The sequence below is a fragment of the Ylistrum balloti genome, unplaced genomic scaffold, assembly GCF_031769215.1.
Source record: "Ylistrum balloti isolate Yb309-2 unplaced genomic scaffold, AGI_CSIRO_Ybal_v1 Utg371468, whole genome shotgun sequence".
In the NCBI taxonomy this organism is placed as follows: Eukaryota; Metazoa; Mollusca; class Bivalvia; order Pectinida; family Pectinidae; genus Ylistrum; species Ylistrum balloti.
In genome coordinates, this window is record NW_026782765.1 from 508,517 (window position 1) to 528,598 (window position 20,082).

Sequence of the window (20,082 nt, forward strand, 5' to 3'; positions counted from 1 at the left end):
GATGAAGTTGACAGTGTAGTCATTGAAACGTCACTCTAATCATCTACTAGTTGTGTTATAAGATGTAGATGACCTTGTAGTCATGGCAACGTCACACTCTAATCTTCTACTGGTTGTGTTATAAGATGAAGTTGACAGTGTAGTCATTGAAACGTCACACTCTAATCATCTACTGGTTGTTTTATAAGATGAAGATGACCTTGTAGTCATGGAAACGTCACACTCTAATCTTCTACTGGTTGTATTATAAGAACTACTTTTCTGATAACTCATGTATATTTTCGGAATCCATTGTCTAAAAGGAATAACTTAACTAGCTAAATCTAGAAATGACGTATTCATGATTGCAAATTGAAGATTAAGTCTAGGAGTAGGACATTTCTCTGTGTTACGGGTTTTAGTACAGGTGATCACTCTGTGTATCAGACAAAGGTACATGTGTTGGTATCTGAAGAATCTTATTTCTGTTAGTTTTCACTGCGAAAAAATTGACACGGGTCATTTTAAAACTTTCGTTTGTAGGAGATTTTTCTTTAGTCTATAGGGCGTGGATTTAATCTACACACAACACCTTTTTGAGTCATGTGTTCACTAATATGTTTTCTGTTTACGTCGATTCTTATCTCGAATTCATAGAATGTTACCACGCACATCCGATTGATCAAACCGGACATGAATTTTGAAGGAGCTGAATCCCAGTGGGAGTTCACACAAGTATTGTTTGTAATTATTTGTTATTTGATTACTCCCTCTCCTTCCTCCAGAGAATCACCTTTAACATAAATAAAGTGACATAAAGTTACTTAGAGGGCAATATATTTATAACACTAGTAAGAAGATAATAGAAAAATAACACAGATGAAATTTAAAAGTCAGTCTTATAGTCCCCTCCTGCATGCACAGAGGTTTTCTCATTTTTACTGTGTGAAGCGCAAATCCAGCATCATTGCCGTCAATTAGAAATTCCAGGTACCGTAAAATGTACATTCAATTTTAAAATATATTATTACGTATAGATAATAATAGAAACGGGCGCATGTGATTTAATCAACCGGTCGACCCACTTGGTGAAGGGAAATAACCCCGTTTAATTAACAGTTAGAACTCTTCTGTGTGAAGGTAGTTTTTACTTCCTGGAAAAAGTATCGCGGACAGTTTGGAGTGACAGGTAAAAATGTAACTATTTGCAGATTATACGATATAATCTCGACTTGATGTCAATTTCAGAAACATGTTTAAGTCTAGAAATTATTGCATAACATGATTACTAAATATTTATGGATGATGATGAAAAATGTCTTACCTGTTTGGGACAGTTGACAAGTCTTAAGACAAAATAAGGGTTTCTTATGGGTGTGGTCCGTGATCGTGGACAAGTGTTGATTTTTTTTTCCAAAAAAGAATATCGATTATTTCAGGCCTGTAATTTGCTACACGTAGATCAAAGGTAATCATTCGAAATAGTGACAGGATTATTGCAAAAATATGTTGAAAGTGGAACGCTTTTTCTTCTGTCAGCAGGCTGTAAAATACTATAGAATCCTATATAGGCTACCATACCACAAATTTCAGTATATCACGAGATGCTGGATACCATGTAGTACAAATGATCATATCATGTCTCCATTATCCAGACCATCATAACAGGACAAATAATGTCAATACGTTGAAAATCTCTCATTCTAGAGAGGCCATACTTGTGCTAGATCCTTCTTTGAGTTATTGTCGCACCATATTCGTGTTTATGTGCAATGGTCGTTTTAATAGCAGTCTTTTGAGTTGGTCATCCATAGTCATTGTGATTGGTTTCTACCTCAGGAAATTTTAGCTTCTTCTTATCTTTGATAAATGCATGTTTATTCAATAAAACTGTTATTTTATGATTGTATTGTCATCTCAAACATTGCTTCATTTTATTCTATGAGTAACCCTGTTAATATTACCTGCAATATACCATTCGACTTGAGAGAACTTCTCTGTATCTTGATCAGTTGAGCACCAGACAAGTAAGCCAGAGGGCCAAGGTTTGAATCCTAGTGGAGGCATTACAATAAAGAATGACCTCTGTAACATTGGTTCCATGTTGGGATTGAGGAATAATAAATATTCAGCATTATCTTCACAAAAACCAGTGTTACAGATCATTTTAAAAACCAATGGATAAAATACATTTATATCTCATACCTTGGGGTAAAATGTGATTTTGCTGACGCTATGCTGCATAATAATGCAAGAAAATTTGATATCCAGCATGAAATAATACTAACTCTCATTGAATTGTTTGTTATTTCTTGATCTAATATATTAAAGAAATGGTTGTTACTCATTCATTCAATGATTTTATCATCGTTGCTTTAGTGTTGAAAGCAGAAGAAGTTATAAAGATGCTATATCGGTTTACCATTTGTCACTATCTGTCATGATAATCACCAAATGTCAAAATGGATCACTTATGCATATTTGTTAAAAATTAATGGTTAAGGCAGGTGCTTACTGGATATACATCAACTTTATTATCAACACATATTTCTTCAATTTGTTTTGGGGTTGGCATCTAGAGCTTTGCTTCTTTCTATTATATATTACAAAGTTTGAAATAAAAGAAACATATTACATTCAATATGTGATATAACATCTATTTTTTTATTTCCTTTGTTAAGCAAGGAGAATTTTGTATTGTGATTCTTAATAATTTTTTCTAACTTTAAATAATAAAAAAATTCTGCCATGATATTCAGATTCCCTGTGTATATTTCCAGTGACAACTGAATGGTTCATAGTACAACCATGTAACCAGCCAATTATCAACCTTCTGAGTTTTTATGTCATATGAAGTCTTCATTTTCTGATCACTGAGCACGAGAACCGATTATGACAATGGGGGACAGCAACAAAGCCCTGTATGCCAAAATGATTGTGGATGTGGTTATTGGACCAGTCTTGGAAAGGGTAGGTCATATATATATAGCATTAACTTATTTCAACTTGTTCATATTAGCAATTTTTCCTTTAGCTTCAATGTTTATTTATTTATTTATTTTGTAAGCTGAAATTTCTTATGGAGATTTAGTCTTTCCTGTTGTATTTCATTATTTTTTCAATAACCAAGCATCAAATTTATTAATTAAGATTGTTCCATAGGATGATTTAGACATACTTCTTTTCAAAAAGGGATTTAACAAATTAATTATAGGGTAGACTTTGTAGAGTCGTTTGACTGCAAGTATAGATATAGATGCCATATTGATATATTGAAATTCAACTTGTTGAATCTGAAATACAGATTTGTACGGAGAAAGATGTATTGGTATAGATCATCTGGAAAAACCCACAAGTTATATAGATTTGGGTAAATATTGAATTGGTAAAGATTTTAAAGATTTGTATTTCAGCTCGAAAAGAAAGACATTTCTGTTGCCCAAACCTTAAGAGCAGCTTTTGCAAAGGTAAGTCAGATTCGCACTTGAATAAATAGTTACATTGTGTTCAGTGATGTTTTTGGTTATGTGCGTGTGTTTGGGATGGAATTCTGCCTTACAAATGGAAATGCTTTCCTTGGTTTAAATATACATATATATATCCAAAGTTCCCAGGGCAACAAAAGTATGAAACAACTTTTTCCTAACTGTATGTGAAATTTAAATATATAAAGTAAGCTTTGGAAAACAAATGATTTTTAAGTCTTTACTATCTAAACAGTATTTTTTACGTAAAATCATGTTTCAAAAGGATAAGTAAAAATCTCCTTCAGTATGTACACTGCTTATACTGAACTTTGATGTGTCAGCAACATCATATGTCATAAAGAATCATTAATCATGACTTAATTACTTATGACAGAACTTTAAATTACTGTTGATACATGTATTTCAGTGTGACAATGCACTGCCAGGTTTTACATATGATTACATGCGTGGGATGCTACGGAAAGGTGACATACATGACCGATTTGACATGTGTGCCACACTCCTGTACCTAGGAGGCTCTCAGGATTCTGAGGGTAAGTCAACACACAGTGTAAACCAGAACGCTCACCCCTGTATATAGAAGAATCTCAGAATTCTGAGGGTTAGTCACCACAAACCCACACTCCTGTACTTATGAGGTACTCAGGATTCGTAGGGTAAGTCGCCACACTGTGTCACCACAAACCCACACTCCTGTACTTAGGAGGTACTCAGGATTCGTAGGGTAAGTCGCCACACTGTGTCACCACAAACCCACACTCCTGTACTTATGAGGTACTCAGGATTCGTAGGGTAAGTCGCCACACTGTGTCACCACAAACCCACACTCCTGTACTTATGAGGTACTCAGGATTATCGCCACACTGTGTCACCACAAACCCACACTCCTGTACTTAGGAGGTACTCAGGATTCGTAGGGTAAGTCGCCACACTGTGTCACCACAAACCCACACTCCTGTACTTAGGAGGTACTCAGGATTCGTAGGGTAAGTCGCCACACTGTGTCACCACAAACCCACACTCCTGTACTTAGGAGGTACTCAGGATTCGTAGGGTAAGTCGCCACACTGTGTCACCACAAACCCACACTCCTGTACTTATGAGGTACTCAGGATTCGTAGGGTAAGTCGCCACACTGTGTCACCACAAACCCACACTCCTGTACTTATGAGGTACTCAGGATTCGTAGGGTAAGTCGCCACACTGTGTCACCACAAACCCACACTCCTGTACTTAGGAGGTACTCAGGATTCGTAGGGTAAGTCGCCACACTGTGTCACCACAAACCCACACTCCTGTACTTATGAGGTACTCAGGATTCGTAGGGTAAGTCGCCACACTGTGTCACCACAAACCCACACTCCTGTACTTATGAGGTACTCAGGATTCGTAGGGTAAGTCGCCACACTGTGTCACCACAAACCCACACTCCTGTACTTAGGAGGTACTCAGGATTCGTAGGGTAAGTCGCCACACTGTGTCACCACAAACCCACACTCCTGTACTTATGAGGTACTCAGGATTCGTAGGGTAAGTCGCCACACTGTGTCACCACAAACCCACACTCCTGTACTTAGGAGGTACTCAGGATTCGTAGGGTAAGTCGCCACACTGTGTCACCACAAACCCACACTCCTGTACTTAGGAGGTACTCAGGTCGTAGGGTAAGTCGCCACACTGTGTCACCACAAACCCACACTCCTGTACTTATGAGGTACTCAGGATTCGTAGGGTAAGTCGCCACACTGTGTCACCACAAACCCACACTCCTGTACTTAGGAGGTACTCAGGATTCATTAATCGCCACACTGTGTCACCACAAACCCACACTCCTGTACTTAGGAGGTACTCAGGATTCGTAGGGTAAGTCGCCACACTGTGTCACCACAAACCCACACTCCTGTACTTAGGAGGTACTCAGGATTCGTAGGGTAAGTCGCCACAAAGGTACTCAGGATTCGTAGGGAGTCGCCACACTGTGTCACCACAAACCCACACTCCTGTACTTATGAGGTACTCAGGATTCGTAGGGTAAGTCGCCACACTGTGTCACCACAAACCCACACTCCTGTCAGGATTCGTAGTGTCGCCACACTGTGTCACCACAAACCCACACTCCTGTACTTAGGAGGTACTCAGGATTCGTAGGGTAAGTCGCCACACTGTGTCACCACAAACCCACACTCCTGTACTTAGGAGGTACTCAGGATTCGTAGGGTAAGTCGCCACACTGTGTCACCACAAACCCACACTCCTGTACGGAGGTACTCAGGATTCGTAGGGTAAGTCGCCACACTGTGTCACCACAAACCCACACTCCTGTACTTAGGAGGTACTCAGGATTCGTAGGGTAAGTCGCCACACTGTGTCACCACAAACCCACACTCCTGTACTTAGGAGGTACTCAGGATTCGTAGGGTAAGTCGCCACACTGTGTCACCACAAACCCACACTCCTGTACTTAGGAGGTACTCAGGATTCGTAGGGTAAGTCGCCACACTGTGTCACCACAAACCCACACTCCTGTACTTAGGAGGTACTCAGGATTCGTAGGGTAAGTCGCCACACTGTGTCACCACAAACCCACACTCCTGTACTTATGAGGTACTCAGGATTCGTAGGGTAAGTCGCCACACTGTGTCACCACAAACCCACACTCCTGTACTTAGGAGGTACTCAGGATTCGTAGGGTAAGTCGCCACACTGTGTCACCACAAACCCACACTCCTGTACTTAGGAGGTACTCAGGATTCGTAGGGTAAGTCGCCACACTGTGTCACCACAAACCCATGGTCCTGTACATACCCTGTATCATGTTTAAAGGATTCCATGGGTAAGTCATTACAAACCAACATTTCTATATCTAGAGCGTCACCACAACATAGAAAGTATAGCTTTACCGCCGGAACATATCTAGTACAACTTTTTGTCTTGGTCTCTTTCATGTAAATGTGATGGGAATGATTTTATATCCTGAATACAGGGCACACAGGTAATGTAGGGAATATGTAGTTTTTAGCATAAAAACAATTTCCTTTTTCTGAATGGTTGATGTGTAAATATTTATGTACTGTTAACATCAGCCAATGAACACAGAAACAGTCTTGGTCTAAACTCATTCTGGATGGTACAGTAATAATAATAATACAGTGCTTAAGTGTGACATTTTTACAACCATTTATCAACCATATCATTGGTATAAATGAAATAATTGGTATTGTATGTGAAACCTTAAAAAAATATAGTCTTCAGAAAGGCAGGGGTAGGGGAGGATGGAGAGAGAGAGCAGAAGCATGTCCTAGAAATGGGTAGAGGAGGGACGTTCCTTTATTTATTAACCTTAGTCATGCAATTGTAGTTTTGTAATTCCAGAACTGAAGATTAACCGCCCGGAGCAAACATTCCAGGAGCTTAGTAAATGTGCCACAGCCTTGAAGAAAATCCTCAGTCGCATTCCAGAGCAAATCTATAACAGGAAACAGTTCCTGGAGACCATAAAGTATGTCTGATGTGAAGTCATTTCAGGAATTATGCCTGTCTTAAAGTACACCAACATTTATCATATTACCAGTATCCCTTTTTTCGCTAGATATTATTGTAGACATGTTTACTATTTGTGATTGTCCAGTGCTATATTCCTGGTCATAAAGGTCAAGGTTTGTTTATAACACAAGATCTGAAACTGAAAAACAAAGCATAGTTTGTTATGATATTCTGGAACTATGCCCTTGACCAAAAGACTCTCACATGATAAAAAGTCATGGTCATGGTTGAAATTTGTGCTGGTATTTTTCTTTCTGAGAATCATTTGAATAGTTAAAGTTACAATGCTTGTTGTTACAATTACTTCAATTGTTTTCCATGATTTTAAGTTGAAGACCTGTACATGTTAGTGTATGACCTCTGCACCCTTGTTTGATAGTTTTACAATTTTATCTTCATTTTTATGCCTAAAACCTGTGTTACATCCATAATGAAAGATAAATGATTCTATGTCACCACTTAAATGTGTTAGGGCTTTTCCTTTTTCTCTTTATTTCTTTGTATTCAAATCTGATATGTGTTTAAATGTTGCCTAGCAACATGTAATGAGAACACAGATGTATAATATGTGAAATAATTGATGTTGGATATAATGAAGAAGAAAATATAAAAAACCTTTAAACAGTACAAGTAATAAAGCAGGGAGATACACCTGGGAGAGATTCTTTTGTTTCTAACACTTAAATACTTACTTACAGAGAAATAGCAAGTGCTATAAAGCGTTTACTGGACGCTGTGAACCGTGTGATAGCAGAAGTGCCCTCCACAGATAATGGGAGTAAACAGGTTTGTTTCTATCCATCTTTTCATGCCTCCACAGATATTGGGAGTAAACAGGTTTGTTTCTATCCATCTTTTCATGCCTCCACAGATATTGGGAGTAAACAGGTTTGTTTCTATCCATCTTTTCATGCCTCCACAGATATTGGGAGCAAACAGCTTTGTTTCTATCCATCTTTTCATGCCTCCACAGATATTGGGAGTAAACAGGTTTGTTTCTATCCATCTTTTCATGCCTCCACAGATATTGGGAGCAAACAGCTTTGTTTCTATCCATCTTTTCATGCCTCCACAGATATTGGGAGTAAACAGGTTTGTTTCTATCCATCTTTTCATGCCTCCACAGATAATGGGACAAACAGCTTTGTTTCTATCCATCTTTTACATACTTCAGAACTTCAGAGCAACTTTAGAAGTTATCCCTCATTTTTCATTGGTTTACTAGTTTTAAGACAGCCTTTTTAACCAATAGTTATCCTCCTGTCCCAGGTTGCTCAAAGCTTGTTTTGAGTTAACCATTGGTTTGTGAAAAAATTAAGTGTTGTCATTTAAAAAAAAAAAGGAGGGTGGAATTTTAAAGCAAAATTGGAAGTAAAAACATTAATCTGACCTGTATCTACAAAATTACAGCTGTGAAATGAAAAAGGATGTTCCCATTTTTGTTCAATTAGTATTTAAAAGTTTTCACTAACCATTGATTAATTGTAACCAAGCTTTAAGCACACGGGCCTGAAATCTAGTACATAAACCTCAACACACATGTGATCTTAATTAACAGGATGTTTGTTATGTGGAAATTCTCCTACTGTAGTTTCTTGTCAGATTTTGATTTCAATATGTTAATATCTGTAAGATTAATTGAACTTGATTTTAATGGACCAGAACTGATATTAAAGGTGTTGTAGAAGTGACATTTGGACACTACAGTCTAATTTTTTAACCTTTTTTGATCTTCATGTTAAAGGTGATTCACAATCATAAAAAATATCAGTACCCTGTAAACACTTTGTAATATTGAACGAAAACTTTATTTGACTAAAAAAACTTTCTGCTTATATGGTGTTTATTGTCAAAAGAGAATGTTTTCCTGAATTCTTATGGTAAATGATGTGTTGTTCTTTATCAATTGAGGTTTACATGTTAAAAAAAAATTGTTAATACTGGGCAGATTCATTATATATTTACTTTTGAAAGCAAGTATTAAATATTTGAGCACTATAGATTTTGTGTTTTCACTTTCTAATCGTTAATTAATAGACATTCATTGAATCATTTCTTTCACATTTCACATACATCATTTACAGATTCTGGAAGAAAGAAAAAAAGAATTTGTAAGATATTCCAAGAGGTTCAGCAACACTTTAAAAGATTTCTTCAGGGACAATAACCAGTAAGTAGTAATACTTGTTAATCTACCATCAAAAATAATCAGAGAATCACTTCATATATAATCATTTCATGTCAGTGTATTGAGGTTTTACATGAAGTTGTGTGTAATCATTCTTACTGTCTAAAATACTTTACTGTCATGCATGATGGTTTATTTTTTAAATTCATTTTAGTTTCAACTAATCTGAAAAACAAAAAACTAAATATTTTTTTTGTCATTAGTAAAGCATTTTTATTGTTCTTAGATTATCGTAGTTTAAAGTAAATGATATCTGGGGTTTTCTCTGTCTTGACACTTATTGAAATGTACAGCTGTTTACGTTATGTAGAATCACTGGTACAATACCACAAGTAACTGTTTGATGATGATAGATCTGATATGATATATATCTATATAACAGAAACAAATAGAGGGAATGGTTGATGTGTTTACCAACCATCTACTAAATATTTCATTTCATTATTTCGTTGGTTCCAAACAGCGATATAGTATAACGTTTGTTGTGGTATGCAGTGAAGGAAGGGAGATAACTCAATGATTTTAGTAATTGAATATTCAAATGATTGCTAAATGTTCACAGAATATCTTTGTAATGAGGAGACAAGTACAGTCTACTTAATATTCACAGAATATTTTTTATAATGAAGAGATGAACACATGACTGATAAATAAAAAAAATTAACTGAAAATAACTTAATTTATGACTAAGTGAAAAACAGGTTGAAAATAGCTCATTTATCTCCCTTTCTGCTGGCATACTCATGATAACAGTACTAAATATTGTAGACACATTAACTTGACTAAAGTGTTTGGTTTTCATCAGTGATATTCTACACCTATGTATCAACAAAATAATCTTATATATTGACATCTTCTAGGGACCACAGAGGCAGAGTGGTTAAGGTGTCACTGTCTTTATGACTAGAGAGGGGGAGGGCAGGGGGAGGAGGAGGGGGAGGGCAGTGGCAAGGTACTTGTTATGGTTCAGTGGCTTTTCTCCAAGAACACCAGAACTCTACCACCCAAACCTGGCACTTCCTTTAATGACCCTGGCTGTTAATCGGGTGTAAAGCTACAATAAACAACGGACAGCTTCTGTAGTTTTATCAAACATTGATACTTACATGCAAGGGAACAAGGACAGTGAATGCTCTGTACCCGTGGCAGTTTGTCAAGAAATTGAGAAATGATCTGTCTGTACTGATGTGGGTGTACTTTTGGGCAACACACTTTACCCTGAATGTATAATTACTGTAACTGTTACAGGGCAATAAACCGAACAAAGTCATGCATCATTATTGTTTGATTGCGGTGATTATTTGTGTACATAAAACATTATGTGCAGCTTTTCCATGAAGACTGGTAATTGCTACCTTATCATTAATTCAATTACTGTTTGGATGTGTCAATCTAATTTGTATATTTCATGTGGAAACTTAAATGAACCAATCATGGTGTTTGTATGGCTGATATTATCTATTACCAAAATATGTGAAGAGTTGATTGTCTTATCTGTTTTCAGAACCAGCGTCTATTTCCCTTGTGTAATATTGTCACTTGAACTTGTGTACTTACAAATGGTTATCATTCAATCCTTACACTCTCAAATATATATATATATATATGTATATGTAGGTCAGATATTGCGACATTTAAAAAAATGTGAAATAATTAAATTCTGATTGTATGAGTGAACTGATTCCAGGTCCTATTATCCCGACGACCAATTAGTCAAGGTGTCGTATACGGGTTTTACAATGTATGTATCGGAGAGAAGCTTCGTGATGTAAGTGAATATTTACTGGGCATTAACAGATTGCTGGTGGAAAGGCTCTCGTGGAAGGATTCCTCCTTGCTTGTATAATACATACGATATCTTTATTTCTACTCAAGGTGTATTATTTAATTGTGAACCAGGTTTCATTTTTTTGTTTTTACAAGTTGGGATTAGTAATGATATATATATATCAATATATAAAGCATGCCTGTTAAAAATATATGTTTTACTCTTTTCAACATTCTAAAACATTTCTTTTTCTCTCCCTTAAATGTTCATAGTGTATTGAAAAAAGAAGTTTTGTTCTTCGAGGGAAGGGAGATTGCATTTTTAATATACATATAATCTTTAGGGGAAAAACACAAACTTTTTTTTTCACATTTTGTGATTTTTTTTTCTTGCATGCCAGATTCTGATCAGATTTTGATCTTGTCTATATATGCCTGTGTATTTACTCTAAAAATGTCCAGTATTTGCATGCAAAGCTAGCTACAGAGAATCTGATACACCTGTAGCTTGACTGCTGTAACAGTTCTGATTGGCTAATGAGACTGACATGCTCAGATCAGTAAGATAAAAAAAGTCTAAGTTACTAATTTTTTAATCTGAACTTCAAATATACAGAAAAATTACTTTATTCAAATCCTGTTTATTTGTATATTTGCATACAAAGTTTCAAGTGGAATAAAACCCTTTCTTCCCAAAAGTTAATAACCCTTCCAACAGAGTCCCAACCTTCCCGTTAGGTAACAATCCTTCTGCGTCCCAACCTTGCAGAAAAGTTAATAACCCTTCCAACAGAGTCCCAACCTTCCCGTTAGGTAACAATCCTTCTGCGTCCCAACCTTGCAGAAAAGTTAATAACCCTTCCAACAGAGTCCCAACCTTCCCGTTAGGTAACAATCCTTCTGCGTCCCAACCTTGCAGAAAAGTTATAACCCTTCCAACAGAGTCCCAACCTTCCCGTTAGGTAACAATCCTTCTGTGTCCCAACCTTGCAGAAAAGTTAATAACCCTTCCAACAGAGTCCCAACCTTCCCGTTAGGTAACAATCCTTCTGTGTCCCAACCTTGCAGAAAAGTCAATAACCCTTCCAACAGAGTCCCAACCTTCCCGTTAGGTAGCAATCCTTCTGCGTCCCAACCTTGCAGAAAAGTTAATAACCCTTCCAACAGAGTCCCAACCTTCCCGTTAGGTAACAATCCTTCTGTGTCCCAACCTTGCAGAAAAGTCAATAACCCTTCCAACAGAGTCCCAACCTTCCCGTTAGGTAACAATCCTTCTGCGTCCCAACCTTGCAGAAAAGTTATAACCCTTCCAACAGAGTCCCAACCTTCCCGTTAGGTAACAATCCTTCTGCGTCCCAACCTTGCAGAAAAGTTATAACCCTTCCAACAGAGTCCCAACCTTCCCGTTAGGTAACAATCCTTCTGCGTCCCAACCTTGCAGAAAAGTTATAACCCTTCCAACAGAGTCCCAACCTTCCCGTTAGGTAACAATCCTTCTGCGTCCCAACCTTGCAGAAAAGTTATAACCCTTCCAACAGAGTCCCAACCTTCCCGTTAGGTAGCAGTCCTTCTGTGTCCCAACCTTGCAGAAAAGTCAATAACCCTTCCAACAGAGTCCCAACCTTCCCGTTAGGTAACAATCCTTCTGCGTCCCAACCTTGCAGAAAAGTTATAACCCTTCCAACAGAGTCCCAACCTTCCCGTTAGGTAACAATCCTTCTGCGTCCCAACCTTGCAGAAAAGTTATAACCCTTCCAACAGAGTCCCAACCTTCCCGTTAGGTAACAATCCTTCTGCGTCCCAACCTTGCAGAAAAGTTATAACCCTTCCAACAGAGTCCCAACCTTCCCGTTAGGTAACAATCCTTCTGTGTCCCAACCTTGCAGAAAAGTTATAACCCTTCCAACAGAGTCCCAACCTTCCCGTTAGGTAACAATCCTTCTGCGTCCCAACCTTGCAGAAAAGTTATAACCCTTCCAACAGAGTCCCAACCTTCCCGTTAGGTAACAATCCTTCTGCATCCCAACCTTGCAGAAAAGTTATAACCCTTCCAACAGAGTCCCAACCTTCCCGTTAGGTAACAATCCTTCTGCGTCCCAACCTTGCAGAAAAGTTATAACCCTTCCAACAGAGTCCCAACCTTCCCGTTAGGTAACAATCCTTCTGCATCCCAACCTTGCAGAAAAGTTAATAACCCTTCCAACAGAGTCCCAACCTTCCCGTTAGGTAACAATCCTTCTGCATCCCAACCTGCATCCCAACCTTGCAGAAAAGTTAATAACCCTTCCAACAGAGTCCCAACCTTCCCGTTAGGTAGCAATCCTTCTGCGTCCCAACCTTGCAGAAAAGTTAATAACCCTTCCAACAGAGTCCCAACCTTCCCGTTAGGTAACAATCCTTCTGCATCCCAACCTTGCAGAAAAGTTAATAACCCTTCCAACAGAGTCCCAACCTTCCCGTTAGGTAACAATCCTTCTGCGTCCCAACCTTGCAGAAAAGTTATAACCCTTCCAACAGAGTCCCAACCTTCCCGTTAGGTAACAATCCTTCTGTGTCCCAACCTTGCAGAAAAGTTAATAACCCTTCCAACAGAGTCCCAACCTTCCCGTTAGGTAGCAATCCTTCTGCATCCCAACCTTGCAGAAAAGTTATAACCCTTCTAACTGGATTCCACCCATCCCAGATTATAACCCTTACAACTGATTGAGTCTCTTCCTTTCCAGTAAATAATAACCGTTCTATGTCACAACCTTCCTGATTGGTAATGGCCCTTCTATGTCACAACCCTCCAGATTGGTAATGGCCCTTCTATGTCACAACCCTCCAGATTGGTAATGGCCCTTCTATGTCACAACTATCCTGATTGGTAATGGCCCTTCTATGTCACAACCCTCCTGATTGGTAACGACCCTTCTATGTCACAACCCTCCTGATTGGTAATGACCCTTCTATGTCACAACCCTCCTGATTGGTAATGACCCTTCTATGTCACAACCCTCCTGATTGGTAATGGCCCTTCTATGTCACAACCCTCCTGATTGGTAATGACCCTTCTATGTCACAACCATCCTGATTGGTAATGGCCCTTCTATGTTACAACCCTCCTGATTGGTAATAACCCTTCTACATGTGTCCCAACAGGAATAATTTCTCTTCTTCTACCAGGAAACACTCCTCTTTTCTCCCATTAGGGAATACCCCTCCTTCATTACTTACTACAGGAAATATTCCTCCTTTCTCTGAACAAGGAATACCCCACCTTTCACTGTACAGGAAATACCTCTCCTTTCCCTGTACAAGAAATACCTGTCCTTTCTCTGTACATGAAATACCCCACCTTTCCCTGTACAAGAAATACCTCTCCTTTCTCTATACAGGAAATACCCCACCTTTCCCTGTACAAGAAATAACCCTCCTTTCTCCCAACAAGAAATACCTCTCCTTTCTCTATACAGGAGATACCCCACTTTTCCCTGTACAAGAAATAACCCTCCTTTCTCCCAACAAGAAATACCCCTCTTTTCCCTGTACAAGAAATACCCCTCCTTTCCCTGTACAAGAAATAACCCTCCTTTCCCTGTACAAGAAATACCCCTCCTTTCTCTGTACATGAAATACCCCTTCTTCTCCCAACAAGAAATACCCCACTTTTCCCTGTACATGAAATACTCCTCCTTTCCCTGTACAAGAAATACCCCACCTTTCCCTGTACAAGAAATACCCCACCTTTCTTTGTACAGGAAATACCCAACCTTTCCCTGTACAAGAAATACCCCACCTTTCCCTGTACAGGAAATACCCAACCTTTCCCTGCACAAGAAATACCCCTCCTTTCTCTCAACAAGAAATACCTCTCCTTTCCCTGTACAAGAAATAACCCTCCTTTCTCCCAACAGAGAGTACTCAACCTTACTCCCTACAAGAGTATTCCCCCTTTGACTGATCAGAAATATTCCTCCTCGTGCTCAAAAGGAAATTAAAATCTTTATAATTGGGTAATCTAATGAACAAAAATATTACCAATGGCCAGACGGAATAGCTAGAATACCAGGATATCAAACCATGTTAGCTAGAATACCAGGATATCAAACCATGTTAGCTAGAATACCAGGATATCAAACCATGTTAGCTGGAATACCAGGAATTCAAAGCTGGTTAGTTTGAATATCATGATATATGAATTTGGTTAAAATGAATACACATGGTTTATTGAATTTGAATGAAGTATTTTTTACTGTATGTAGGATTTGGAAAGATGTTAAGTTATAGATTTATGCGCCTGGGTTCAGGACTACTGAACTGTGGAAAGCTTTGAATTAAACATATCACAACTCTGTTTAAAAACCTAGCATGCAGTATTTGATATATCAATGTAGTTAGCTTATTATACTATACAATCAATATTATTACAGAAAAATATTATGCATGAATTAAAGTGTTATGTAAATCATTTACGTAATTAAAGAATCCTCCTATGAGTTACATTAATGAAAAGTAATTTTATGTTGAATAGGACAATAAGGAATGCTATCACATTATACTAATTGTATCAGAGTCAGTTGCTTCAGTCAGAATTCTTCTATTAGCTTAGTTTGAATCAATTATTTCTAAGATTTGAAGTTTAAGATATTACAGACCGTTAACAGGATATGCTATAACCTGAGAGGGGGAGGGGGGGGGGGGGTTGTAGTTAACAGGATATGCTAAAACCTGAGAGGGGGGTTGTAGTTAACAGGATATGCTATAACCTGAGAGGGGGGGGGTTGTAGTTAACAGGATATACTATAACCTGAGAGGAGGAGGGGGTTGTATTTAACAGGATATGCTCTAACCTGAGAGGGGTTGAGGGGGGGTTGGGTTATAGTTAACAGGGTATACTATAACCTGAGAGAGAAGTTGTAGTTAACAGGATATGCTATAACCTGAGAAGGGGGTTTGTAGTTAACAGGATATGCTATAACCTGAGAGAGAGGTTGTAGTTAACAAGTTATGCTATAACCTGAGAGGGGGGTTGTACATTAGAAATCAGATGTCCTTGCCTTTTTGCAGTGTCCGAGTGATTAAGGCATCTCACTGAGGCAATAGCAAGGTGCAAAAAATGACCTGGGCACAAGTCGTTGTTTTTTCTCCAGGAATGCTGGCTTTCCTGGCACATCCTTAAATGATCCAGGTTAGGGCGTTTAACAACAGAAAACCAAGTCTTTCCTTGTGACTTTTATTTACTTGCCAACATTTTCATTGATTATTATGCTATAACATTGTCCATCTATCTATTGCAAAAGTTTATTTCCTCTCAGATCACTTTCAACAGTTTTCAAACTTGGTAGATTTAATCACCATGAAGTTGTGTTTTCCTAAACAGCAGTTTGATTCGACTGTATTTTTGAAAAGTTCCTGCCTCTTGTTGCTTTCATAACCCTACTATTGTCTGGAGATCTCTTGTCTCAGTTTGTAACTAATTTTCCTCAAATTGGTAGGCTTGATCACATGATATATGTTTTTGTTTTTATACATGGCAGTTTGATTAAACTATGTTAAGAGGAGGTATTTTGTCCATTACCAATTTTTCATAACCTTTTCTGGAGATCTCCCACAGTTTTCAATCAGATTCTTTGAAGTAAGAATTTGATTTGAAAGTATAATTGAAAGAGTTCCTGTCCCATTTTTGTTTTCTTTAACCATAATCTTGCCAAGGGATCTGCAGTCTCACCATGACAAGATATCATGTTACAGCATTGGATTTTTCAATTTTGGAAGAGTTATTGCACTTTGTTTTGGTTTCAGCATTTTCCTTGTGCACAGATTTCTACTTTCAGTTTTTACAAATTTCTTTAAAGATTGAAATGCTTTATCATTAAAACATATAGCAACCATTTTTTCTCATAGCGTTTTGATGTAGATGTTTCATATTTATTTTGATACAACAACGTGTTTCTCTTTAGCATGGGATTGTTGTATATTGTTCTGCAAGGATGTTTGTAGAATAGTTCTGAGTTATAATATAATGTAAAGTTATTAAAGCAAATGGAATGATTTCAGGTTGACAGGCACAGGTCATCTGTTGACTTGTGACAAAGTTTCAAATAGAATGTAGTGTCAAATTGTAATTCTTGTGATTATTTTTTCTTTTTACAGAAATCAAAGTGTCTTCATCAGTGCCAACTACCTGATATATCAGACCAATGTCATCCTTCGATGTGTCAAGAATGAATGCTGTTGACAACCATGTTTTTCCTGTGGAAAATGAAACTTACAGAAATCATTGTGTTGAATAAATAGAAAATGAAACTTACGGAAATCACTGACAAATGTATAGAAATGGAATTTGTAGAGATGACTGTGTTAAATGTATGGAAAATGAAAGTCTTCTGACAACCACTGATCAACAGACTAATTTCATTTGTAGATGGAGCTTTTTTATATTGTGTCATATCATTCTCAACTGACATCAGTAAACTAATGTTCTTATTGCACATGGAATTGGAACAAAAGTGTCCGAATGAAGTTGAGAGTTTCATTAAATTTTTTTAGGTCTCCATGGAATTTCATTTACAATGTGCTCGTGCTTCTTCGTTCACACTTTACAAAAAGTAGACATTGGAGAGTCTTACAGCCTTATGTATATTTTGTTTTCACATAAATCCCTGAACGCTTGTAGAGGAGACTGGTTAAATTAACAGGGAATGAAAACATTTTGTGAATTAAACAGGATTGCCATGGGTTCAGATGTTTATAGCAATTTGTTACAAAATCATTCCATGTACTTAAGTATTTGTCCAAACTTGCACATGTGCAACCTTTTGTTTCATGTTGGTGATGGTGCACAAGCCAATACAGTTAAACATGTTGAGAAACCACTCCTTTGTTACTGCATTAGAACCTTTTAGAGAAATTAGTCTTGTGTCACTACAGTAGAACCTGTCTTGAGAGACCACCCTTCAGTTACTACAGTAGAACCTGTCTTGAGAGACCAACCCTCCTGTCATTTAAGTAGAATCTGTCTTATGAGACCACTTCTATGCCAACAGAGTAGAACCTGTCTTGAGAGACCACTTCTATTCCAACAGAGTAGAACCTGTCTTGAGAGACCACCCCTCCTGTCAAGTAGAATCTGTCTTATGAGACCACTTTTATACCAATACAGTAGAACCTGTTTTGATAGACCACTCTTCTGTCAGTGCAGTAGAACCTATTTTTAGAGACGATCTCTCTATCTGCAGTAGATCCTGCCATTTTTGATGTACCCTTTTTCTATCACTTGACTGGACTGGAACACTTCAACATCACAGATTATTTTCAAAGTTGAGAGATTTTGTTTGAATTACACTCTGCCAAAAATATGAGTGGTCTTCAAAGGTTGAATATATTCTCTACTCATGACAATTTACTTAACGAGTCTTTTAAAATAAGGGATATAAAATCATTGTTTCTTGTATGGAGAGGAAGGGATGATTTAGGAAGGTTTTAATATAATAAGGAATATAAATACATGTATGTGTTTGTGAAGTTGGGTATTATGTGAAATTAAATTTTATGAATAATTAAATATAAATTGTGAATATTTGATGAGCAGAGTAGGTGAAGAACATATGTATATAGCTTTGTAAAAAAAAGTCCTTATTAAACAGGATTCCATAATTATATCTGTATTAGATACAAGTGTATAAATTATACTGTATTAGAAACAGGTATATGATGACTTGTTCAAAGTAACCAACATTTGTATGTCTCAGAAAATGTTTTGTCTGGTCTCATACATCAAAACGTTTTGTCAGGTCTCGTACATAAACAGCAGATGTTACTTTGTGGTTTAAACTGTTTGATCATAGGAATGTTTGACATGAAAAGAAAAGACACAAGTTGAAGTGTATAGAATACCATTAGTGATGTGTGGATCATCTTCCACAGAATATTTATGACTTTAATGGAAGTTTTTAGTTTAAATGTATCCATACATACATGTATATAAATACTTCTGTCTTGTTTGTATATGATTTACCAGGATCAAGCAGAAACTCTAAAAAAAAGAGAATTTGAAATAATTTTCATTATATTTCTTTACAACTTATAAGCTTTGAAATTTTGGTGACACTTTGACTTCTAAAGGTTTGGTTGTTACCTGTGAAATGCCTACAAATGGTCTAGTACTTCATGCTTTTGTTAAATCACATGTTGTTATTAGCTGATATGGATTACCAAGCACATGTTGTACCAAACTTTAGGTATTTCCTACTATGCATGTAATATATAAAGTGTATCCTGAAATTTTACTGCATTTTTGTTTTGATTTATGTCCTTATCTTGTAATATGCTCAGGGCTCCATTATACATCTGACTCATCTAAATGGGGTGGGCTTATTACAGGAAAGTAAGCCCAGGGTTGCCCATTTGTACCCTCTAACTCAGCTAAAGGGGGTGGGCTTATTACAGGAAAATAGGCCCACAGTTGCCCATACATAACCCTCTGACTCCACGTCAGGGGGGGGGGGGTTATTACAGGAAAACAAGCCCAGGGTTGCCCATACATAACCTCTGACTTAACTAAAGAGGGAAAGCTCATTACAGGAAAACAAGCCCAGGGTTGCCCATACATAACCTCTGACTTAACTAAAGAGGGAAAGCTCATTACAGGAAAACAAGCCCAGGGTTGCCCATACATAACCTCTGACTTAACTAAAGAGGGAAAGCTCATTACAGGAAAACAAGCCCAGGGTTGCCCATACATAACCTCTGACTTAACTAAAGAGGGAAGGCTAATTACAGGAAAACAAGCCCAGGGTTGCGTATACATAACCTCTGACTTAACTAAAGAGGGAAGGCTAATTGCAGGAAAACAAGCCCAGGGTTGCCCATACATAACCTCTGACTTAACTAAAGAGGGAAGGCTAATTACAGGAAAACAAGCCCAGGGTTGCGTATACATAACCTCTGACTTAACTAAAGAGGGAAGGCTAATTGCAGGAAAACAAGCCCAGGGTTGCCCATACATAACCTCTGACTCAACTAAAGAGGGAAAGCTTATTACAGGAAAACAAGCCCAGGGTTGCCTACACATAACCTCTGACTCGACTAATGAGGGGAGGATAATTACAGGAAAACAAGCCCGGAGTTGCCTAC

General features: G+C 37.7%; 1 protein-coding gene across 1 annotated transcript; it reads left to right on the plus strand.

Annotated features, from left to right (window-relative positions):
• Positions 1–1,144: 1,144 nt before the first annotated feature.
• LOC132562630 (programmed cell death protein 10-like) lies at positions 1,145–19,235 on the plus strand. Its single transcript, XM_060227382.1, has 8 exons — positions 1,145–1,168; positions 2,760–2,949; positions 3,393–3,446; positions 3,874–4,000; positions 6,840–6,966; positions 7,709–7,796; positions 9,095–9,180; positions 17,101–19,235. The coding sequence occupies exons 2-8, from the start codon at positions 2,872–2,874 to the stop codon at positions 17,183–17,185; spliced, it is 645 nt and encodes a 214-aa protein (XP_060083365.1). The 5' UTR covers positions 1,145–1,168; positions 2,760–2,871; the 3' UTR covers positions 17,186–19,235.
• Positions 19,236–20,082: the final 847 nt, after the last annotated feature.